The sequence below is a fragment of the Protobothrops mucrosquamatus genome, unplaced genomic scaffold (assembly GCF_001527695.2).
Source record: "Protobothrops mucrosquamatus isolate PMUCROS unplaced genomic scaffold, P.Mucros_1.0 scaffold2096, whole genome shotgun sequence".
In the NCBI taxonomy this organism is placed as follows: Eukaryota; Metazoa; Chordata; class Lepidosauria; order Squamata; family Viperidae; genus Protobothrops; species Protobothrops mucrosquamatus.
In genome coordinates, this window is record NW_015388198.1 from 32,518 (window position 1) to 56,743 (window position 24,226).

The following is a 24,226-nucleotide window of genomic DNA, read 5'->3' on the forward strand; positions in this document are numbered from 1 at the left end:
GAACTCAAGATGATGTTTTATGATGGCAAACTTAATTCAGGAATTCTGGACAAAGAAGGAAGAACTGCAGCTGTCACATCCTAGAAATTGGATGAAAATTTTCCATCAGAACTGAGAGAACAACATGCACATTGTCCTCATGTTAAATGTGGAAGGACAGAGCATGTGGAACCTAATAATCATGAGAAAAATCCCATGGATAATTATTTAGAGAAAATCTTATGGATAACTATCTGAGTAAATATTTTTCTGTGTAACTTGGGATTTCTCTAAGTATTCAAACATGTTTTGTGTATGGATCTGTTGATTGTTCATGGATCCATTTTGCTTCCATAAGCCTGGGATAATGTGAATATTACTATGAGAGAGAAGTATTTGCAGGAACATGTGCACACATTCACACACAAATACATCCAAAACTCACATTAGACACTGACAAAAAGTTGTCATGAACAAAGAGCTAAGAATTCCTTTGAAATTTTTTAACTTTTAATAGAATTATAAGTCTGTTGGAATTTGTAGCTATGATCAAACAACAATCATTTAATAGTTAAGAGAAGGATTTTGAAGACAGTATCGCCAACTCTTAAAAGTAATATTAATTGCCTGGAAGATTTTAGTCTCAATATTTTTAGTTTAAAGACACATTATCAGTTGAGAGTAAGCATTGTGAAAGTGCTTCAGTGCAATGCAGTGGAGGCAGAAATAAGAGACCGCTCCTTAAAATGTATAGAGCCTGTAGTAGTTTCAGCTCTGTTGCTGTTTCTTTTGGGGGATGATGTAAGAAGACTGCAGAACCCCACAGTTTGTGCAGCATCAACAATTTACAAAGCTAAAAAGGATGGAAGATAGATGCTTGCTGTTCTTTAAGGTCTATGGAGATTCTCAGTCATCCAGATCATAGTTGCCTCATGAAAAAACATCTTTGGGACAGCTATTCTTTAAGGTTTTGTGCAGGAAGATTTAGATGCTTTGCTTAGTTGCTTTATTAGAAGCAGCAATATTTCTATACTATTAAAATAAATGTAGGCAGTCCTCGACTTAAGAGCATAATTGAGCCCAACATTTATGTTGCTAAGTGAAATGATTGTTAAGTGAGTTTTGCTCCATTTTCTGATCTTTCTTGCCACAGTTGTTAAGTGAATCACTACAGTTGTTGAGTGAATTTGGCTTTCCCATTGACTTTGCTTCTAAGAAGGTCACAAGATCACATGTTTCCGGGACACTGCAACTGTCATAAATATGAGCCAGTTGTCAATTGTCTGAATTTTGATCACATGACCATGAGGATGCTGCAGTGGTCCATTGTAACTCCAAATGGTCACTACACGAACTGTTGTAAGTTGAGGATTACCTGCATTGCTGAACTGTCCAAATATTACTGAAGCACAAATTCCAATGTTTCCTACTTCTGGGCATGTTGACCGTGGCTGCTGGATATTCAGTAACATCTGGACGGCTACAAATTTCTTCTCCTATTTGGTCAGCTGCACTCTTTCCCTTCCTCCTCATGATGACTTTCAACTAGATGCCCTGTGAGAAAGGTCCTAGCATTGGATATATGGCCCCTTTGCAGTTTTGTTTCTTTACTGGCCTGCATTCAGATAATTGCACGGTGTTGCATGATACTGTATGCTACCAACTTCACTGGGTGTTCTGAGTGTGTGATATGTTTCTGACATTCAAGATGTATTTATGTTCATCTCTGTGCAGGAGAGGTTGATTTTGGTAGCAAAATACCTTGTACAAGTCAGAGATCCCAAATTATATATGATTATGTGCCAGAAAAGGGGTGAATTGATAAATTCAGCGCAATGCTTCATGCTGATTTTCCACAGTTATTAAGGATACAATTCTACTCTGCTCTGATAGAATTCTGCTCTATAAAATATCACTTTTGATATTCAGAGCAAATTATATGGAATGGGTATCTGTGCATGAAGTTTCATACTTAAAATTGGTTGCTCAAATTATTTGGGTATTGCTACATTTTCTTCCATGTGTGTATGTGTGTGAGAGAAAAAAAATGTAACTATAGGATGTATGTTTGTAAATATTTGGAACAATAATTGCAATAGTAATTCTTGGAATATGTTAAGAGTTTATTTGCTGTGAATGTGCTCCACTTAGCAATTTTTAACTATTCAGCAGAAGCATCCTTTGATTTTCAAGCTTTCTTTGCAATTATAATCTATTAAAGGAAAACAAAACGGGAGTAACCACCATAATTCTACAACAACATCATAATTCTATATTTGTAGCCAAGTCATAGATGACATCTTCCTATACTCCATAAGGATAATCCATGTGTAGCAAAGCATGAATTAAAATGACATTTGTAAAACAAGTGAAAAATACAATTACAAAAATACAAAATATAATTCCAATTAGTTCTCATCCAATTGCACCCTCTATATAATTTTGTTTTTGGGAGGGAGAGTATTGCTTACTTTTTAAATAAAAAATACCACTTTTAAATAAAAAAAATACCACTTTAGACTAAGAAATTAGAGGTCCCTATGGCCTAGCTTCACCAGATGAAAAATATGTATGCCTTTGGTATTACTTTTGACACTTAATTTAGCTATAACAAAGAAATAGAGTTATGCTATGCTATCGCACTCTGTTTATATGACCCAGATCCACCTGATCACTTGTAATCTGACACATTATCTTAGTAGGGAGACTGAAATACATTAATTTCCCAGTACCACACAAAACTGACAAAGGTCAGCCAAGGTCCTGTTATAGAATTTAAGAAGGTTGGACCTTGGACACGATAGTTGTTATGTCTTGAAATATCTGATGATTTTGCTTAATATTGTTGTTTAACAATGACTTGTTCTTTTATAAATTTCAGCTGTGTTGGTGTAGAAGAAGATGAGGCACCAGATATTGATATTTACCACTGTCCAAACTGTGAGAAAACCCATGGAAAATCTACTTGTAAGTATATTCCTTTGTCAGGTTATCCTCCTGTTTCAGAAATTGACTTTATGGTATTTGCTGTCTTGAATATATAAATTCTTCTAGAATTCATAGTACTACTTACAAATATTTAAAAAAGAGAAGCTAATCAGCCATTGTAATATTTCAGTGCAAATGTGATATGAGTTGGTTCATATGAATTTGTCTGTGAAAATCTCTCTGTCTCTCTCTGTCTCTCTCTGTCTCTCTCTCTCTCTCTCTCTCTCTCTCTCTCTCTCTCTCTCTCTCTCTCACACACACACACACACACACACACACACACACACACACAGAGAGAGAGAGAGAGAGAGAGAGAGAGATTTCTTTCAGATAATAATCATAATTTAGTGATGTGACACAATGTAGCAAACTGTTTTGGGCAAGCAGTAAGAATATATTATAAAGTCTCAACATTTACAACTTTTTAAAAATAAGATGGAAATTGTAAAAGTTCCTTCAGAATGTGAACATCTAAAAGGATTTCTGTCAAGAGAATAATTTTCAAACTGAATAGGTTACCTGGGAAAGAAGCATCTCCCATATCAATAATGACCTTCTTATAAGAAATAAAATGTTAATTTTCTTTTTTGGCTCCTTGCATTGTTTTCTTCCTTAATAACAAAGCCATACATGTGATTTTTTAAAATTATGACTGAAAAATAAACTTAAGTAATTGAATGTATGAATACGAATCAGAAATTAAAGATAGGTATGCTAGCAATAATGAAAAAATAAAAAAATAGGTGAAATACTATTATATAAAATACTTTTCTTGGATTACTAAATATACAATTTAAGCTTACCTCTGTGAAAACCCTAGTGATACATTGAATAAAGAGGGAATAATTTGTTAAAATTTGGGTGCCCTTTTTTTCTATTTTTCTCTGTCAAAATGTATGTGGTTTGCTGGTAAAATTCTATTAGCTGTATCTCAGATATATTTTGCTGTTATCGATTGCAGAATATTTTCAGAAATAACAAATTCCACTTATCTTGTTAGTTTTGAAAAACACCCTCTAAACTTTTGATGTTCAAAATAAAAAGTCCTAAACTTGTTTTGAGAGAATGACCAACTATACCAGAGGTAGGCAACCTTGGCTCTTTTATGACTCGTGGACTTCAACTCCCAGAATTCCTGAGCCAGCACAGCTGGCTCAGGAATTCTGGGAGTTGAAGTCCACGAGTCATAAAAGAGCCAAGGTTGCCTACCCCTGAACTATACTATTTCAGGGTTTATGACAAGTATATTGTGGATTATTATTATTATTATAACTATTAGTGTATGGCATTGTTACAGTAGCCAGGAGACCACAATGCTATTGCAGAGTAGTAGTTTGGCTTGCCAAGGTACCAGACCAGTTATAGGAAACTCTTGTGCACTTCCCAAGATGCACCGCAGGATGGCGAGCTGCCTTTGCACCAGAGAGAAAGATGAGTGGCTCTTCCTGCACTCCTGTCACTTAAGGCCTCGTCCCTTCCCAGAGCTGCCTTGCAATCGGGAAGGTTCAGAGCCATCAGGAATCAGACTGTCTGCACAAAGCACCAGCTCATCTTCCCACCAAAGTGGTACCTATCTATCTACTTGCACAGAACGTGCTTTCAAATGGACAGAAGCTGAGAGGACTGACAGGATCTCACTCTGCCACGTAGTGCTAGGGCTTGAACCACTGGAGCTGAGACCATCTCCAGGGTCATTAAGCCTCTGAGCCATTGTGTCTTCCAATAATGGGGATGGCAACAGTCTATAAAATTAATGCATACATACATAATGTGACAGCATTTGAATATTTGACTCATAACAGATGGCTTCTTTTTGTAAGCTGTTTTATACAAATACATTATATAGAAAATCTAAATATAATATACATCTGTTTAAAACTANATTTGGTTTTATTCGGTGGGGTGTGTGGGTCTCTCTTTGTTTTTAATAATGTTGTGAGCCGCCCTGAGTCCTTCGGGAGAAGGGCGGGATACAAATTGGAATAATAATAATAATAATAATAATAATAATAATAATAATAATAATAATAATAATAATAATAATAATAATAATAATAATAATAATAATAATAATAATAATATGAATTTGTTTGTGAAAATCTCTCTCTCTCTCTCTCTCTCTCCCTCTCTCTCTCCCTCCCTCTCCTTCTCTCTCTCTCTCTCTCACACACACACACACACACACAAACACACAAACACACACACACACACAGAGAGAGAGAGAGAGAGAGAGAGAGAGAGAGAGAGAGAGAGAGATATTTCAGATAATAATCATAATTTAGTGATGTGACACAATGTAGCAAACTGTTTTGGGCAAGCAGTAAGAATATATTATAAAGTCTCAACATTTACAACTTTTTTAAAATAAGATTGAAATTGTAAAAGCTCCTTCAGAATGTGAACATCTAAAAGGATTTCTGTCAAGAGAATAATTTTCAAACTGAATAAGTTACCTGGGAAAGAAGCATCTCCCGTATCAATAATGACCTTCTTATAAGGAATAAAATGTTAATTTTCTTTTTTGGCTCCTTGCATTGTTTTCTTCCTTAATAACAAAGCCATACACGTGATTTTTTAAAATTATGACTGAAAAATAAACCTAAGTAATTGAATGTATGAATATGAATCAGCAGTTAAAGATAGGTATGCTAGCAAGAATGAAAAAAATAAAAAATAGGTGAGATACTATTATATAAAATACTTTTCTTGGATTACTAAATATACAATTTAAGATTACCTCTGTGAAAACCCTAGTGATACATTGAATAAAGAGGGAATAATTTGTTAAAATTTGGGTGCCCTTTTTTTCTATTTTTCTCTGTCAAAACTGTATGTGGTTTGCTGGTACAATTCTATTAGCTGTATCTCAGATATATTTTGCTGTTATCAATTGCAGAATATTTTCAGAAATAACAAATTCCACTTATCTTGTTAGTTTTGAAAAACACCCTCTAAACTTTGGATGTTCAAAATAAAAAGTCCTAAACTTGTTTTGAGAGAATGACCAACTATACCAGAGGTAGGCAACCTTGGCTCTTTTATGACTCGTGGACTTCAACTCCCAGAATTCCTGAGCCAGCATAGCTGGCTCAGGAATTCTGGGAGTTGAAGTCCACGAGTCATAAAAGAGCCAAGGTTGCCTACCCCTGAACTATACTATTTCAGGGTTTATGACAAGTATATTGTGGATTATTATTATTATTATAACTATTAGTGTATGGCATTGTTACAGTTGCCAGGAGACCACAATGCTATTGCAGAGTAGTAGTTTGGCTTGCCAAGGTACCAGCCCTGTTATAGGAAACTCTTGTGCACTTCTCAAGATGCACCGCAGGATGGCGAGCTGCCTTTGCACCAGAGAGAAAGATGAGTGGCTCTTCCTGCACTCCTGTCACTTAAGGCCTCGTCCCTTCCCAGAGCTGCCTTGCAATCGGGAAGGTTCAGAGCCATCAGGAATCAGACTGTCTGCACAAAGCACCAGCTCATCTTCCCACCAAAGTGGTACCTATCTATCTACTTGCACAGAACATGCTTTCAAATGGACAGAAGCTGAGAGGACTGACAGGATCTCACTCTGCCACGTAGTGCTAGGGCTTGAACCACTGGAGCTGAGACCGTCTCCAGGGTCATTAAGCCTCTGAGCCATTGTGTCTTCCAATAATGGGGATGGCAACAGTCTATAAAATTAATGCATACATACATAATGTGACAGCATTTGAATATTTGACTCATAACAGATGGCTTCTTTTTGTAAGCTGTTTTATACAAATACATTATATAGAAAATCTAAATATAATATACATCTGTTTAAAACTAACCATCAATTTGCTTGGCATCTCAGAGGTTAATTTTTGTACACTAAGAAGCACTATATTTTGTAATATGGCTAAAAATATAATTGTTGTTGTTTTGATGATGATGTTATCCATTCAGTTGTGTCCTACTTTTGATGATTCTATGGGACAGGTCTCTCCACATCTTCTGATATTGTACTGCAAAAAATATAATTAGAACTGGGCAATAATTATAACTTTGTTATAACTCTGAAAGGTCTTGCTCATGGTTGCAAAATCAACTGAATCTCTCTAAAATGAAGCAAATTATGCAATCCAAGCACTAAAAATGACTCCTGGCTAGATACAGTGTGCCACAACCTTGATACTTCCCGAATTGAGACATTTGCAATTATTTTGACTAGTTTCAAGAAGACTGGAGGCCATTTGGTGTCATAATCTGCACAATATTATAACTGAACCTGGTCATAACATTGTTTTGATGAGATTGAAAGAACATTGAACAACATGGCATGTTTGCATCTTATATCAGTAAAAATAGGTTTTCTAGGTTATAAATCAAAGTTGAAGGCAATGTTAACAAGTTACAATGTTGCACAACCCTTCTACTGCCATTTTATTTGACCAAAAAACATTTGGGATAAATTTTCATACTATAAAATACAATAGCTTTAAATAATATGTCTAAGGATATTAACCCATGTTGTAGGGCTGTATTTTATTCTTCTCATTTTTCCTACTACCTTCTGCTATTGGTATCTTATGGTTGTATTACTTTGTGGTTTTATGTACACTGAGAACTTATGCACTGGAGATAAATTCCTTGTGTGTCCAATCACACTTGGCCAATAAAGAATATTCTAGTCTAATATAGACTAATATTTGTAAGACTCATATTGCTAAACCCAAACCATAGTCTGAATTTGCTCTGAGAATCTACAATTCATAGGAAAAATTCACACATCTAACTTTGATACAATGCCCTAATCATTCTTTAAAACATGTCTACATGTCACAGTCTTCTTCTCATTCCCAATCCACAGCTAGTTTAACTAAATATTTTTTCTGATCCAATATGGAAGCAGTGTTTTCTGTCTTCTTCTAACACAAAGCATGCTATATAAATGCTTGTGTCCCTTTGTAAGCAGCTGCAGCAATGACTTACTGATTCTTTTCAGCTGTTAGTTGTGCCCTTTTCTGTGAAATCATTGACTTTCCTAAGCATTTTGGTTAGTGCTGATGGATTGGAATGATTTTGGAAGAGCATCATCATCATCATCATCATCATCTCATCAACCATCATTATTATCAATATTGCTGCAAATAGTAGGAGACAAGTACCTGTTTAAAGAGTCTTACGTATCAAAGAGAATCTGGTCTACTGCTTTTTCACAGGCTACTTTGTCAATACTGTGTTTTCCCAAAAATAAGACCCGGTCTTATATTTTTTTTGCCTGCAAAAGAGGCATTAGGTCTTATTTTTGGGGAATGTCTTCCCCCCCCCCTGTCTGTCCTCACTTTTTCTGCACACCCCACATACATGCATCACCCCCTGGCCTCCGTTTTGCCAGCAGAGGCCTTCAGGAAATGCGCATCAACTTGGAGCTTTGTTCTGGGCTGCAGAGGCCTTTCCTGAAGGCCTCTGCTGGTGAAATGGAGGCCGTGGGGGGGGGGCGACACGTACATCAACCCGAGCTCAGTTCTGGGCTGCAGAGGCCTTTCCTGCTGGTGAAATGGAGACTGGGTGGCAACATGCAGGTCAACCCGGAGCTCCATTCTGGGCTGCAGAGGCCTTTCCTGAAGGCCTCTGCTGGTGAAACGGAGGCCAGAGGCAACGTGCGCGAGCAGTGGCAAGTGGCCGTAAAAGAAGTGGGACTGCTGTGGCCATGTGGACTCTGCTGAATGGGGCTGTCGGTGCCTCCACCACTAGGCGAGGCAGGTGTCAGGGCATGGGAGGCCTGGCTGTGGAGGTCCTGTAGTAAGCGGGTGTGGAGTGCATGGGGCAGCTCCACCCACCCTAGCTTGATTTTTACATGTGCACCTTGCCACACCTCATGCAAACAGATGGTGGGACACACTGGGTGGGATCCTAACTATGGCTTATTTTGAGGGTAGGGCTTATATTAGGTGCACACGTAAAAATCAAGCTAGGGCTCATTTTTGCGATAGGTTTTATTTTGGGGGGAACACGGTAGTTAATAGTTTTAGCCTCTCAGTTGACTAAGATACTCCAAGATCACCAGACAGTCCTGTAAGCCATGATTTCTCTAAAGTGACCAACCTGCCAGCCAAGCCTTTTTATACTTCCTTTGTTTGACAGGCAGTTTGCACTAAGATTGCTACAGAAGCACTTACCTTTTAAAAAGTTCTGACAAATGGCTACAACTCCTGTGATGGCATATTTAAAATCAATTCACATTCTAAACATAGCACTTTCAAGAGATACAGGAGCTGAATAAGAGATGAGAATCCCTACCGTAGAAATCTTGAGCATAAACTGAATTCTAAACAGGGAGGACAATCTCATTGCTATGATTTCTATAATCATATCTCAACCTAGCCTCTTTCATTAAATCACGATAAAAGAAATTCTGAAGGATCTGACTTTTTATGGAGATGGACAGCCAAGAGGTTGAATCACATCACAGCCATCTGGCAGAATGTTTGCCCTCCCCAGCCCATGTGAGAAGGAACAATTGGTGAATGTTTTCCCCCACAGCTAGTGACCCCTTTTTATGCCTTAATTGCCCCACAGAAAATTGTTAGGATAGTAGTACTCTTCATCTTCATTCCAGAAAGGAGAAAGGGTCTACTTAGAAAAGATAACGATACATTACTTTTGTGCTATCTCCCAGACTGGAGAAAAGCATATTAAATTGATTATCCATGTATGCCTATATATTTTGTACTTGATTGGCTGGATGAAGGCTGTGAAGGGCTTCAAATGATGCTCCCTCTTTCATGATATTTTGCTTGGTGTAAATAAAAGGATTTGCTTGACATTAGAATGTAGAGGTAAATTAATTAGGAAATTAATTTATTTTTGGTACAAGTCAGAAAAATGTTCTGTCTTCCCATATCTCTCAGCTCACTATTATTTATTGCAGAATTTTAGGTACAAAGGATATGGGCTGATTGTTCTGATTATGCAACTTATAGGATTTTTTTTTTCTGGCAGACACTTTCATTGATGGATGCCTTCCAGATGTCGATATAAAAATAATTTCTTGTGCTTTTTGTTTTGCCACTGTAGCCTGCTGGCTTGCTATTTTAGAAAATTGTTTCCCTTATACAACATTAACAGTAATTTTGATTTAATGACATTTTGGAAGGCTACAATGTAGAAAAAATATGCATTTGTTAAAAATGTAGTTCTTGAATAATAAGGAAGCCAGAATTGCACCTGAATTTTATTGTGGTAGAAAACATGATCTAAGTTTTGTCCTGAAAGAGATCTTAATTCATAAGACCTCTGGCAAAAATTTTGAGAGCTGGAATGTTGTGGTTAACTCTTGAACCAAATTATGGGACTGTTTGCATGTTAGAAAGAGGGACAAGCATGTTGGGATAATGCTCTACAACTTAGCAACCTTTATTAGCAGCCATAGCAAGATATCATTATCACAGATTTCCACATTTTTTTTTAGTGAGGACACTAGAATAATGGTTAAGGTGTAGTCATCAGGGAGATCCAGGTTCTAGTCTACTGTCAACCATGGAAGCTCATAGGCTGACTATGGGCCAGTCTCTCACTCCCAGAGATGTTGTCAGAAAAACTGAATGAGTGTTTGAGTTTCGAGGAGGAAAAGTAGGATTAAAATCTAACAAATAATGTGACAGATATAATATTTCACATTTTGCTAGCTAACATTATTTCCACATTTCCTAAATATGTGTTCATTTTTATTTAATCAAGCAAAAGCTTTCCTCTATTTTAATATTTCTACATGTACTAATCTCTCGTGGTTCTTTCATTTGATTCTGTATTGTTTTCTATGCAGGAGAATTACTTTATGAAGAAAAGCAAATTGGATGTAGTAAATAGGCAAGAGATCATTTCCTATACAGTAAATTATTTGACAAGAACTTTTAGCAAATTATTATTTGAAATGGTGATTTCAATAAAATTTCTCCACAAAAGCTGAGTATGAAAATATATGTATGTATAAAATGTATGTATGTATGTATGTATGTATGTATGTATGTATGTATGTATAAGATGGATATGTTCACCTTATCCAGCATAACCCAGGGTTGCTTCCAACAACATACTAAAAACTAAAAACCCAACACAAAGAAAACCATTTCACACAACCAAGGCACCATAACATTTTTATCCCAATTTATACATATTCTGAGTTCAGTTCCCATCCTGCCCCAATGTCTGGGGAAATCACCAGTTCTTAAAAGCCTTCTAGAAGGCCAGTAATGCAGAAGCCTTCTAGATCTTGGGAAGGGGGCTATTTCATAGGGCAGGCAGTGCTATAAAGTTGTAGTATATTTACTTATTTCATTATACCAATAAGAGTGATTAAAAACAAAAGGCAATATATGAAAGAGGTTGGCGAGAATGATTTGAATGTCTAGAAAGGTATAAAGATGTATAGGAAATGATATTAATGTAAATTATATTTAATTAGATTGTTTTTCTCTCGTTTCCTGGCTTTCGTTTCTTTTACTCGTATTTTTCTCTTTGCTTTGTATAATGCTCATTCTCTCAAAAGAAAATGGCTTGATGACTAGGCACATATGTAGATACAGGCATAGATATAGATATAATGTGACACAGTGGTTAAAGTGTAATGTCCGAGAGTCCCTCGCTCTGCTACGAAGAAAATTTTGTAATTTTAGGCCAGTCATTACCCCTCAGCCAAACTTTCCTCACAGTTTTTGTAAAGTTAAAATCTTTACCATTTTAGCTGTAGTGAAAAGGAACACATTGCATCAGCGTTTATCTTGAAGGAAATGTGTACATTTAATGAGTTGATAAGGTACTGGACTTTGGGAACTGCACTACTAAAGGAATAGAAAATTAGGGATGCTTTCCTTTTGCTTTGAAACTTCTGTATGTTCTATTAGATAACTCATTTTTTCCCCCAGACCTCAAGCAGAAATGTTTGAGACTTCCCTTAGGTAAGTTAGACAAAATGAGCAGTGGTGGGATTCAGATATGTGAACAACCGGTTCTCTGTGTTGATGCTGCTTCCGGAAGTCCATTCTGGGCCTGGGCAACAAAAAATTAGCTACTGGTGGCTGAATCCCACCACTGAAAATGAGAATCAAAATCCTTTGCGGACGAGAAGATACCTCAACAGGAATTATATACAGAGAACCCTTTTCTTATAGGGACTGTAGCCCCCCCCCCATTTCGCATACTAGAACCATTATATCTGAATTGTAACTTTTCATAGGCCATGAATGTTTGCCAATAATTAAACTTGCATTACCATCTAAGCATCATAATCCTGAATGATAAATGACTGAAATGGTTGAATCATGAGTTCTTATACATATAGAGTTCAGTTTTCATGTCTTTGCTTAATCTGATCTGACATATCCTTTGTTTCTTATTGAATAACAGCTAAACAGTGAGCCTTCATTGTGGCATTAGGGTTTAATTCATTAATTTTTCAATTGCACATTTTAATCAATAAAATAAACATTATGAAAAGAGACAGATTATTATGCCTTTGTTATCTGCCTGGGTGGACTTTCTTCCTTCATATATGATTCAAAGCCCAGGTAAATAATACATTACACCATGATTTAATTTTATCTTGCATCAGTCCTTGACATGTATGATATGTTCTACATTGCAATTTGAAATGCTGCTCTTAACAGGAGAGATTAAAAGTGTAGCTTAGTAAAACTGAACTCTATCCAGGATTTACATTTCATTTTATAAAAACTGTATAGCTCAGTAGTTAATTATATGGCTGGCTGCTCTCAGGGTTACCAAATTATCACAGTTCAGCATACTTCATATAAACCACAGTGTTAACATTTATAAACAGATGAAAAAAAAGTCAACTGTCTCTTCAGAACAAAAATGAATTTTATACTATTTTGTTAGAATTAGTATGATTATCATTACACTGTATATAAGGTCCTGTTAACCTTATAGGTAAGCCAAAATTGTCATCTTCCCACACCTATTATATATAATCCCATTGATTTTTTTCTCTTTCAGTAAAAAAGAAAAGAAATTGGCACAAACATGACACTGGTCAAGCAACAGAAGTAAAGCCTGTCCAGAATGGCAGTCAAGTGTTTATCAAAGAACTTCGAAGTCGTACATTCCCCAGGTAAGTTGCTAATGCCATTCTTCTATCATTAATATTAGAAGGAAGATTTGGGGCAGGTAAGTTTTCCTTGGTAAAATTATAAGCTTACAGATTTTGGCCTCATAACTTTCTGCACAATTTCCAAGCAAATCCCTTGCTCTGCTTATTGACAAATACTGGGCCATATTTGATCCTTAGAAAGCCTGGTACAGCTCCACAATGGGCGGTGGAAACAGCATATAGCGTACAGGTCAACAAAAAGAAATAAGTTGTTTTCACAACTTATTGGGACATTTAGCATTTCTGAGGCACTGCTAGATTATTTTGAGTCTCTAAGTGTCTTGTATTCATTGGTGCACCCTAGTGGTAAACAAAATACTGCAGTTCAATTCCATAATATTAAAAAAAAAAGGAGGGGAGGAATGGAACTGCAATTAATCCCTCATCGCGTAGTGAACAGAAACTAAAGGGTATTCATGAAATTCTTCCTTATAAATGTTGAGCTGAATAAGAAGCAATTAAAGGTCAAATGTCAAAGTTTTCATTGGACAGACTGACAGGTGTGAAACAGCGATCCCCAACCTTTCCAGCTTTGTGGACTGGCAGGGAGGGAAGGGAGAGGGAATGGTTATATCCAAGTGGCGGGCGAACATACTTGCCCATTGCTCACACAAGTGGAGCTGTGCGAGCACGCACGCTCACCCACCACTTCCGCGGCCCGGTTCTGAATGGGCTGCGGCCCGGGGGTTGGGGACACCTGGTGTGAAAGATGACAAATCCAGGCTAAGTGTTTGATAGAAGTATCCCTGGCTATAAAAGTTTTGTTCTCTTTGTTTTCACAGTTTTGACCTGGAACTAAAATCAGAAGTATGGATAACAGTGTGGCATTTCTGTAAGCTGAACTGTGGAGTTTGCATACATTGGCAACCATAACAAAATATTCAGCACTTTTTTTCCCTTTCAACAGCAGTCAGAACTTATCTGTCTTTATAGGCTCAGGTTGTTAATATTCAACTGCTACTTGCATTATATACCAAAAAAGACCCTTCTATCTTGACTGTCCTTAAATTAAGGAGCTACCATAGCTCTGAGCTATTGTAGCTTTGTTAGTGAATGGAGGAAAAGAGAGATAGAATAATACCTCTCCATGTATTTTTTCTTCAATCTAATAGGAACTTATACCTGATCCTTAATTAATTAATGTATTTATTCATCCATCCACCCACATAGTGGACTATATAAAACAAGTGGATTTAGAAATCCATTCATACAGGTTTCTTTATCCTGGAGGTCCAAAGTGAATAAATATCAAGGGCGGGATATTTTGCATATTATGCTGAGGACCGGGTCACTTATCATAATATTAGGACCTCATTTACTTAAGTAACATATCTTTAAACTATATGGAACTGAAGAAAAGTAGCTATAAAAAGAGAAGAATGAAAGATTTCTCTATTGTCATATATTGACTTAAATGGCACTCTTTAGTAATTAAGACGAATCGCACTAAGGAATTTCTGTTCTGAATTTTACAAATCATTTTGACAGTACGGTGGGGGGAAAAAGCCAGAATTAGTCAAAGCAAACCCATTTTCATGACAGGATTAGTAATAAGACATTAAAAAGCTAATTTTTTTTTTAAAAAAACAATTTACTTCCCTAGTTGTAGATGATAATGAATAATTCTGTATCTCTTAAAGTTTAATTTATACCTTCATTTATAGCTTTACCCCCTTGACAGCCACTTGTGTGCTTAGAGTAAGAAGTGTAGTTTCAAAGAGGCACAGAAGAGGGCGCTCATGCTTTACCCTAAAAGGATTTTGGAACTTTATGGATGCATGCAGATGGAAAACTGCTATCATCCCAATGAAATTCTGTGCTTTAGGTGAAAGTACCTAAAGTAATTTAATATAGTAAAGTTGGCTAAAGTAAAGTAAAATGTCTGCTTAGAAGAAGGTTTGACCAAAATATTCAGGTATTTTTGAGATTCCTTTGACGCTGAGATGCTGTTCGCAAACTGGCTATTCTGAGACTATATTACTATTAAGTTGTTTTGCATCATTTCACAAACAGCTGGCTGATTGGAATATTACATCAAACCTTTTGCTAAACATCCAAACAGGATTTAGGTTAGCATTTGTCAAGCTAAGATGGTAGCTTGTATTACAGATTTGGTGACCAAAAGCACATCACCAATCAGTGGGTAAACTGTTCCATTGAAGGATTTAGCATCAGTAGCCAAAATGTAATGAATCTTGATCATATTAACATACATGTCTTTATATAAAGTCTGGTGTTTTGTTATGGATGATTATTTTCATAATATTGTTATTTAAAATTTATATTTCTATTATGTGAATTTTTATACATTTTCAAGAACATTACTGCAGTGTTTTGGGGTCATTTGAGTCAATTATTAACAGTAGAGCCAGGACAAAAAGTTGTCTTCATGAAAGACATAGTTATCCTCTCATTCCTTTTGAATGGATTTCAAGATCCTGTGTGGTAGAAAGAATAGGAAGAGAATTGAGTATTTAATTGCTGTTGCTATAGTCAGACTCCGTGTAATGACTCTTTTTCTCTTCCAAGGATCGCCTCAAACATTTTTTTAAAACACATCTTCATTCCCATTCTCCTTATTTCTTCTTCAATTTATCTTAGATAAATTAGCTTAACCACCCATCCTTCTATTTTCTGTGATCTTCACTTTGTTTTTAAAGATAATAATTTGATATTTTAAAATTTTAGTTTTTTAAACATTGATTATTCATTTTTAGTTGGATTAAGGCTTTCTCCTCAGTTATGCATTAAACTGTTACATTCACTTCTGATTTTTTGATTCCATAAACAATTATTATAGGTGCATGTGTTTGCCTTATTTCCTTGTCTTTGTCAGTAACATCTCCCATATTTATCCTATTGATTGATTTATGCTTTTGTCTATTTGACTCTCTTCATCTGTGTTATATCTTGCATCTGTTACTCACACAGGTATCTGTAAGGGTGATTAGTCAGAAGTAGAGGAAGAGTGATGTCTGACTTTTCTCATGAGGAGGTGTCATGGTCCCCTCTCCCTAAACTTTAATGGCCGGTATTTGGCTCAATTATTATTCACTTTTAATACAGAAGATTGCACTATTCTGGGAATGTAGAAGAAGAATTGGTAATGGCATGACTAGCAGACTCACCATCACCAGCAACCCAGGAATAGTTCTAGAAGAATGCCAAGAAAATATCTTGAGTTTTTTTAATCCATGGCAATAAAAGAGGAGATGGTGATTGAGGAAAATGATGCTGATATTTTTTGCTGAAGAAGTGAATGCAACAAAATGACTTGCAGACCTACTTTTAATTCCTAATAACTTTAATGTCAAGCTTCATAATTCTAGTAGTAGACAGTATTCCTGTAAAGAGAATTTAGGACCATTTGGGACCATTTGGAAATGTTACTGTTTGCTCTTCTATCTAAAGAAGTGTCAGGAGGCTAAATCAACAGGTTGCCATATGTAACACAAACAGGGACATGTATGGATCTACCTGATGGTGGTTTTCAGTAGTAGCTTCCTCGAACATCTCATTGCTAAACAAAAAATTACAAACAAGGAATAACAATAACACATGAGCTAAACCCTTCAAGGAAGATATATAAGCATGTGAAGGAATGATAGTATAGATAGTATAGATCAAGGGTCCCCAACCCCTGGGCCACAGATCGGAACCGGTCTGTGGCTGGTTAGGGACCAGGCTGCACAGCTGATGGTGAGCAGTGAGTGAGCAAGTGAAGCTTCATCTGTGCATGCATGGGATCTAGGTTGCATGTGAAATTATCCCCCACCCCAACCCCTGGTTTGCGGAAAAATTGTCTTCCACGAAACTGGTCCCTGGTGCCAAAAAGGTTGAGGACTGCTGATATAGATAGTATAGAGAGTCACAGCAGGATATAATCCTGCGATTAATGAATCTTCAAAATCTGCCTCTCCATCATTATCTAGGGCAGGGTTTCCCATCCTGTGAGGTGTAGTTCCCTTGGGGAGGTACACACAGAACCCAGGGCTGTGAAGAATATTTTAGCTGTATATTGTTAAATCCACCTTTCTTAAAGTTCCATTGTATTATTTTCATTGTTCATTTGTGTTCATTTTGGTGTTTGGATTACATTATGATTACACTAAAGGGAGGTGTGATGGCAAAAAGTTAAGGAGACTTTGATCTAAGGGCTTCTGGATTAACCACAGGTGAATGACTGGAGAGATTAAAAATCACTACGGTAGAAGTGGGTCTCATTCAAACTGTGCTATAGAAGTGGTCGAGGATGTGGTTTTTATGATCAAGAAATTGTCCCCCTAAATATTCAAAATACCTATGGATCCAGAGTAAAAATTGTGATTCAGTTTGAAAAATGTTATATGTCAAGAGGTGCAGCCAGGAAACTGGGAAAAGTTTATAACCATCCCTCCTTTCTTTGGCAAATGATCAGCCTGTTCTTCTTCTTTCTAGTAATTTGCTGCTTGTGTGATCTTATGGTGGAATTTGCGTATTTCTCGTTGTCTAGAGAAATTCTTGAGGATTGCCATGGGTGCCCATGAGAGAAAAAATAAAAAGGGGGCCAATGTTTAGCCTGAGATATTTTCTGAGTCAGAGAAAATAGGAAAGGAAGAAAAAAAATGCATAGGGTGGATATTCAAAATCAAATATTAATGTTAAGGACCAGCTCTGTAGTGGGTTAGTTGAACACAGAGCTTACTCAAATTGAGAGTAAGTAATTAGTTTCCTAGTATAGTGATACAAGCCTAATGAACTTTGGCCATAACAAAAATTATGGATATGGAATATACTGATGAACAACTTATTTTAGTATATTTTGAATAAAGTATTATAAAGCTGATAAGGCTTGTCCGGATATTAATATTGTATTCCATTGTATGTAGCACAATTCATTTTACAAATTGCTTGCCAAGCTGTAATCTAGAAAAAGTTAAGTTTGTGCTTCATTGATATTAACAGTTTTAAGTTTGGCCAATAGTTCTAAATCTGAACACAGGATCAGATATATGAAGAAACCATCTGGCATTCCTATTACCACTAATATTTCCCTAGACTTAACTTCCTTAAACCTTTGTTTAAATGCTTAAATTCACTTTGGTGTGAATTTATTGTATAATTGGACTGCTAATTTTGTTTTGTTTTGAATTTTTAGTGCTGAAGACATGGTAATAAAAGTGACTGGAAGCCAACTAACAGTTGAATATTTGGAAGAAAACGGATTCACAGAGCCTATTCTCATCCCGAAGAAGGACGGCTTGGGCCTGTCAGTACCTGCACCAACGTTTTATGTCAGTGATGTTGAAAACTATGTTGGTATGTATTGCTGTTGGTGTTTTGCTGTAAATATGAATAATCCCTCCAGCTCTCAATTTGAGTAATTTCCTATCAAATAGTTAGTAGCATGCTATTCAGCGTCGATAGGATCTGTAGTGTGAAAGATATTTGATGGGGAAATTTACAGTTTTCCATTGTTTCTAATTTCCAATTAAAAATGTATCTTCACATTTCCAAAGTCATATGGTCATATCAGGCTCTCCTGCAAGAATTGTGCATTACAGTCTGTGTTCCCTCTTCACTACTGGACTTAATTTACGATTCAAAAAGGCAGTCCTGATTTAATGAATCTGAAACTACACAGCTTTAAACAAAGAGGAACAGACCAACTATATTGCTGGCTTTTTGATAATAGGAGTATAGGTAGTCCTTATTCATTTCGTGGCTATTTGAAGTTATACAATGCTGGAAAAAAGTGACGTATGACCAGTTCTTCCACTTACGACTGTCACAGCATCCCCACGGTCATGTGATCGCAATTTGGGTTCTTGGCAACGGTCCTACATTTACAATGGTCGCAATATCCCATGGTCATGTGATCACCATTTGCAACCTTCCCAGTCAGCTTCTGACATGTAAACTCAATGGGGAAACTGGCAGGAGATCGCATTTCACAATCACAGGCTGTCTTGATTAATGGCTGTGAATGATTCACTTAACAACGGCAATTGGGGCAGCTGGAAGTTGCCATTACTAGTCAGGGTTTTCATGTGACTTGCTGGTCCCAAGGGAGCAATATCTATATCAAAAACAGGACACTTTTTCATTCCACATATATAGCTACTGTCCTATTGTCATTTTGTTTTGCATCATCTCTGCAATATGCAGTATGATGCCTATAACCCCTGAAGTTAAATTAAAATTAAATAAAAGGATAACACCATTGGGATCACCAGATATGGAAGATTTTAATATTTGTTTTATGACAGTTTCTAGATATGCAGTTGATAGAATATTAGAAAGCTATTGGCACTATTGACAATGTGATGGTTTCTTCTCCTATATTAATCCAAAATGTTAGCTTGCAAGAATCATCCACATCTTTTTGTATAGTCTGGACAAATTAGTGCCTTGAAATCAGCATTTTTTTTATTAAATTATGTTCGTATGTAATCTGTATGATATTCTGTTACTATCTACCCTTTGATTCCCATTATTGTCTTTAGGATTCCCAGGTTAACCAAAAATTAATTTGATGACAAGGAACTTAATCATACCTTGTTTTTCTTATTATACAAATGTCAGGCATTCAGAAAAATTTTGATTTTTCTTTTTCAAAATTGTAATGTTATAGTTAGTATATATGGCATTTAATTAAATCCATGCATTTTATTATTTTTATCATGTATTATTATTTCATAAACATACAATAATGTAAGGCAAATATAATATTTACATTTCTCCTTTGTAAAGTTATTGTGCTGGTGTATGCATAAATATTTCAAGTATAATTTTATAGCAGTTCCCATCCAATTTGTACCTGGTGGGAATATCATGTTTGCTGATCCATCTCCTGTCCTTGGCAGATTTTGCTGCATTACTTGGACGCTTTTAGTCTCTGCTGTCTGCTTCTTTTTTTAAAAAAACAAAACATTATTTATTGTTTTATCATAAAAAGTAAAATAAAAAACAGAAAAACAAACAAATAAAATGAAGCAAAACAAAACAAAACAAAAGAGCAACAAAAATGATTAGGGGACTGGAGGCTAAAACATATAAGGAACGGTTGCTGGAATTGGGTATGTTAGTTTAACAAAGAGAAGGACGAGGGGGGACATGATAGCAGTGTTCCAATATCTCAGGGGCTGCCACAAAGAAGAGGGAGTCAAGCTATTTTCCAAAGCGCCTGAGGGCAGGACAAGAAGCAACGGATGGAAATTAACCAAAGAGAGAAGCAACCTGACAGTTAGAACAATTAATCAGTGGAACAACCTGCCTCTAGAAGCTGTGAATGCTCCAACAATGGAAGTTTTTAAGAAGAGGCTGGATAGCTATTTGTCTGAAATGGTATAGGGTTTCCTGCCTGAGCAGGGGGTTGGACTAGATGACCTCCAAGGTCCCTTCCAACATTATTATTATTATTATTATTATTATTATTATTATTATTATTATTATTATTATTATTATTATTATTATTACTACTACTACTACTACTATTACTATTACTACTATTATTACTATTACTATTACTACTACTACTACTATTATTATTTATTCAACATTAGCAACAACAAAAAAGAAAAAAAAACAGTCTACAAAAAAAGAAGAAAAAAATGATCAAATAAATTTAACATGTAGATCTGCTTCTCTGTCTATCAACTGAAGTAATCCTTTCCTAGCCAAGAAAGGCAGCCATCATAAACAGGAGAACAAAGCAAAGTGTTTAGACTATGGATCTATTATTTAGGGGTCCTTGGTGCTCTCTGAACTTGGTTGCTCTTGCAGATGTTTCATTATCCAAACTAGGTAACACCATCATTGCTAGCACCGATGAGAGGCTGATTAAACATTCTAGATTTAGAAACTTTTTCTCATTGCATCTCCATTTAGTACACTTAATGTATACACCTTCCTTAAAAAGCCAAGCACCAACATGAACACAAATGAACAATGAAAACAGTGCAGTGAAGTTTTGGTGGGTTTATTTTAACAATGTGACTAAAAGATTCTTCACACCTCCCCTGGACTCTTATCTGTACTTCCCCAAGGGAGGTTGACCAGAGAGTTTGGGAAATGTTGATTTAGATACACAGGCAAATGAATTTTACCATCAACATATGTTTTTACAGCATTAATTAAGAAGATGGCAGGGATGCAGATGCCACCAATATTTTACTTGAAAAGATACATGCCTTTTACTTTTAAATGACCCTCGCGCACTAACTTAGAAAAACGAATAAAAAATAATTTTTCCTGAAAATAATTATTAATTAGGAAAATATTTTCTGAACCAGCATAATAGAATAAAACAGTTGTTCATTTTCCCAGGATTCCCTAGCTGCTTTCTGCAGTTCTCATACAATCCTGGGAATTGATATTTGACTTAAAGACAGGTAAATATTTATGCTCCCAATCAGTTCAAACTTTTTTTTGGGGGGGGGGGTGTCTTCAAATTGAAAGTGCCAGACAGAGCAAACATAAACATAACCATAGGCTTCGGTTGCCAGGTGACCTGTTTCACTTTCTCAATTTTCAGAATAGGTTTCTCTTTTCTTAATACCCTTTTGCAAGTCCAGTTCTTTTTGTGCCAAAGAGCAAAGTTTGCATGGGTATGTTTTCATGGTCGCATGAAATGAACCTCTGTGAATTATACTTTCGCATATAACTTGCACTGTGTCCATGTTTACATTCCCATTTACTTGGGTTGGTTGTTTTTTTTTAGGACCAGAAAGGAGTGTGGATGTTACAGATGTCACTAAACAGAAGGACTGCAGGATGAAACTAAAAGAATTTGTTGATTACTATTATAGCACAAATCGAAAAAGAGTCCTCAATGTAACTAACTTGGAGTTTTCAGATACAAGGTGAGATACTATGTGAAGCCACAGATTCTAAAGATCTTCTTTTCCCCATCATATTTAGAATATTTTTAAGAATAGTAACATCTGTAGCCTATGGAATCTGTTTGACTTTATTCTATAGATTAGAATATGCTTTCCAAATAAATTATTCAAATCTGCATCTCCACCTGCTTAAATTTCATATTCACAAATTAACAAATTGTGTAATTTAATTTTTGTGGAGTAGGAGTTCAAAAAATCAAACAACCAAACAAAAAGATTGCTAGAGAAAGAATTCCATTTTGTTTGTCAAGAGACTGCAGTGATAATTAATGTAGATTACAATAAGGCTGAAGGTTGATGGCAAAATCATTTATTTTGTAGTGTCCATATCTTTCTATTACTTATTGTTTTAATAATGTAATCCCCTTTCCTGCACAGATAAAATATTTTTCCCAAGCAGTATGATTACAGTTTAGGTGTTTCTTTAATCTTTTTTTTCAGCCTTCAGAAACAATTGTAAAGAAAGGCTCGTTTTTTTATTGCAGAGAATTGCTCATATTATGGTATCCTCATATACTACTGATTTAATAATTGGTTAGCAAGTATATTCTTTAGCAAAGAGTATAGCATTTTAACAAGCTCTCAAGTTCTGCCTTGACATGGAGGATAACGAAAAAATAGGTTTACAATGAGAGCATTTTACACTTAATACCTCACACAAAGAGGCATTTCAAAAGTGAATTCACATCTCCATCTCATTAATTAAGTTGTTTTCTTCACATTTTGAATAACTAGCATTCAGAAAGTGCTTTTGCTTGCTTTTCAATTATGTATGCATTTGGGATAATAAATCTTTTGCTAAAACAGTCTTCATTTAATTTCTGTTCTGATTTATGTAGAAAAGATTTGTCGTACTAAAAGAAGGCTGTCAGATTTATTTATTTATATTTAATACATTTTTGCACTGCCTGCCATTATTGTACACTTCAAGGAGGTTTACAAAACACAAAAATACAAAATACAAACAAATTAAAAAGTATAAAAGACTATGAAACTGTACATTTAATTGCTGCCTAATATAATATTTATCTACAATTTTTATCCTTTTACATTTTACTTGTACGCCATCCAGAGTTGCTCTGAGAGTGAGTTTATGAATGTGATATGTAAATGAATAAAATAAATTAATTTAAGTAGAAGAAACATGAGACCCATAAGGAAAAGTTCCACTATAGAGTGCTCTTTTTTAGGATGTGTTACTGTTTATTACATTTCCCTGTACCCTTACTTTTCTAGTAGCTAATAGCTGATACGTATGCCTCTGAAACTGAGGTATACTCCCATTCTAAACTTTTTTTTTCTAAAAAGAGAAAACAACTTTGTGAATTTCCCAAGCTTACCAATTAGCTCTTTTTTCTATATAGGTACATGAGAAGTACACTAGTAGAATTAAGATTCTTATTGGTGTACAGAAATGAATAAGATTCTCTCCACCTCATTTCATTTATCCCATTTTCCTGAATTTTCATTTATGTCTCAGAAAATAGAATGCATTTCTGGGTTGTTCCTTCCTCTACCTTCTTCCCGTTCTACCTCAAATAGCCCCGTTTGTGTGTGAATGGCACTGGTTTGGATACTTAAGCAACAGCACTTATAACTGGACTATTGTAAACAAAGAGATCCAACATAAACTCTCTCAAGAGTTATGGTACCCCATTTGAACTCAATGGATTCCTTGCTTGCTTTTCATCTCAAGATGCCCAGTTGTAATTCAGATGCAAAATGCAGTCTTTTTGAATCCCATCAATAGATACGAACATTGAAGTTAAAATTAATAAACAGCTTGGTAAAAGAGATGTGTCTTAACAGCAATAACAATACAATTCCGTGGGGAATGCATTCCTGGTAGGAGGGCCTCTTCCTGATCTTGCCATTTTCTCAGAAACAGGAGTGTGAATCAAGAAAACTCTTTCAATGTCCTTTAATTGAGTTCAGATGCTTTAACTTTTCTTTCCTGTTTTAAAACAGAATGTCCAGTTTTGTAGAATCTCCTGAAATAGTGAAAAAGCTCTCTTGGGTGGAAAACTATTGGCCTGATGATGCTCTGCTGGCAAAACCAAAAGTGACCAAATACTGTCTGATTTGTGTGAAAGACAGCTACACAGATTTTCATATTGACTCTGGTGGAGCCTCCGCCTGGTATCACATCTTAAAAGTAAGATGCTTTATTCAGTTAATCATGAGCCATTGCAAGGAATAGTGTAGCAAATTCACACTAAATTTTGGAGTTTGCAATTCT

General features: G+C 35.8%; 1 protein-coding gene across 1 annotated transcript in view; it reads left to right on the top strand.

Annotated features, from left to right (window-relative positions):
* Nucleotides 1–2,860: 2,860 nt before the first annotated feature.
* Nucleotides 2,861–24,226, top strand: part of PHF2 (PHD finger protein 2) — a gene marked incomplete at its 5' end in the record, with an annotated part of 57,365 nt that continues 35,999 nt past the window's right edge. The window contains 5 exons of the mRNA XM_015824047.1: nt 2,861–2,946; nt 12,952–13,066; nt 18,243–18,403; nt 21,807–21,948; nt 23,956–24,142. Of these exons, the coding sequence (XP_015679533.1) occupies nt 2,861–2,946; nt 12,952–13,066; nt 18,243–18,403; nt 21,807–21,948; nt 23,956–24,142 (691 nt within the window). The remainder of the gene's footprint in view (nt 2,947–12,951; nt 13,067–18,242; nt 18,404–21,806; nt 21,949–23,955; nt 24,143–24,226) is intronic.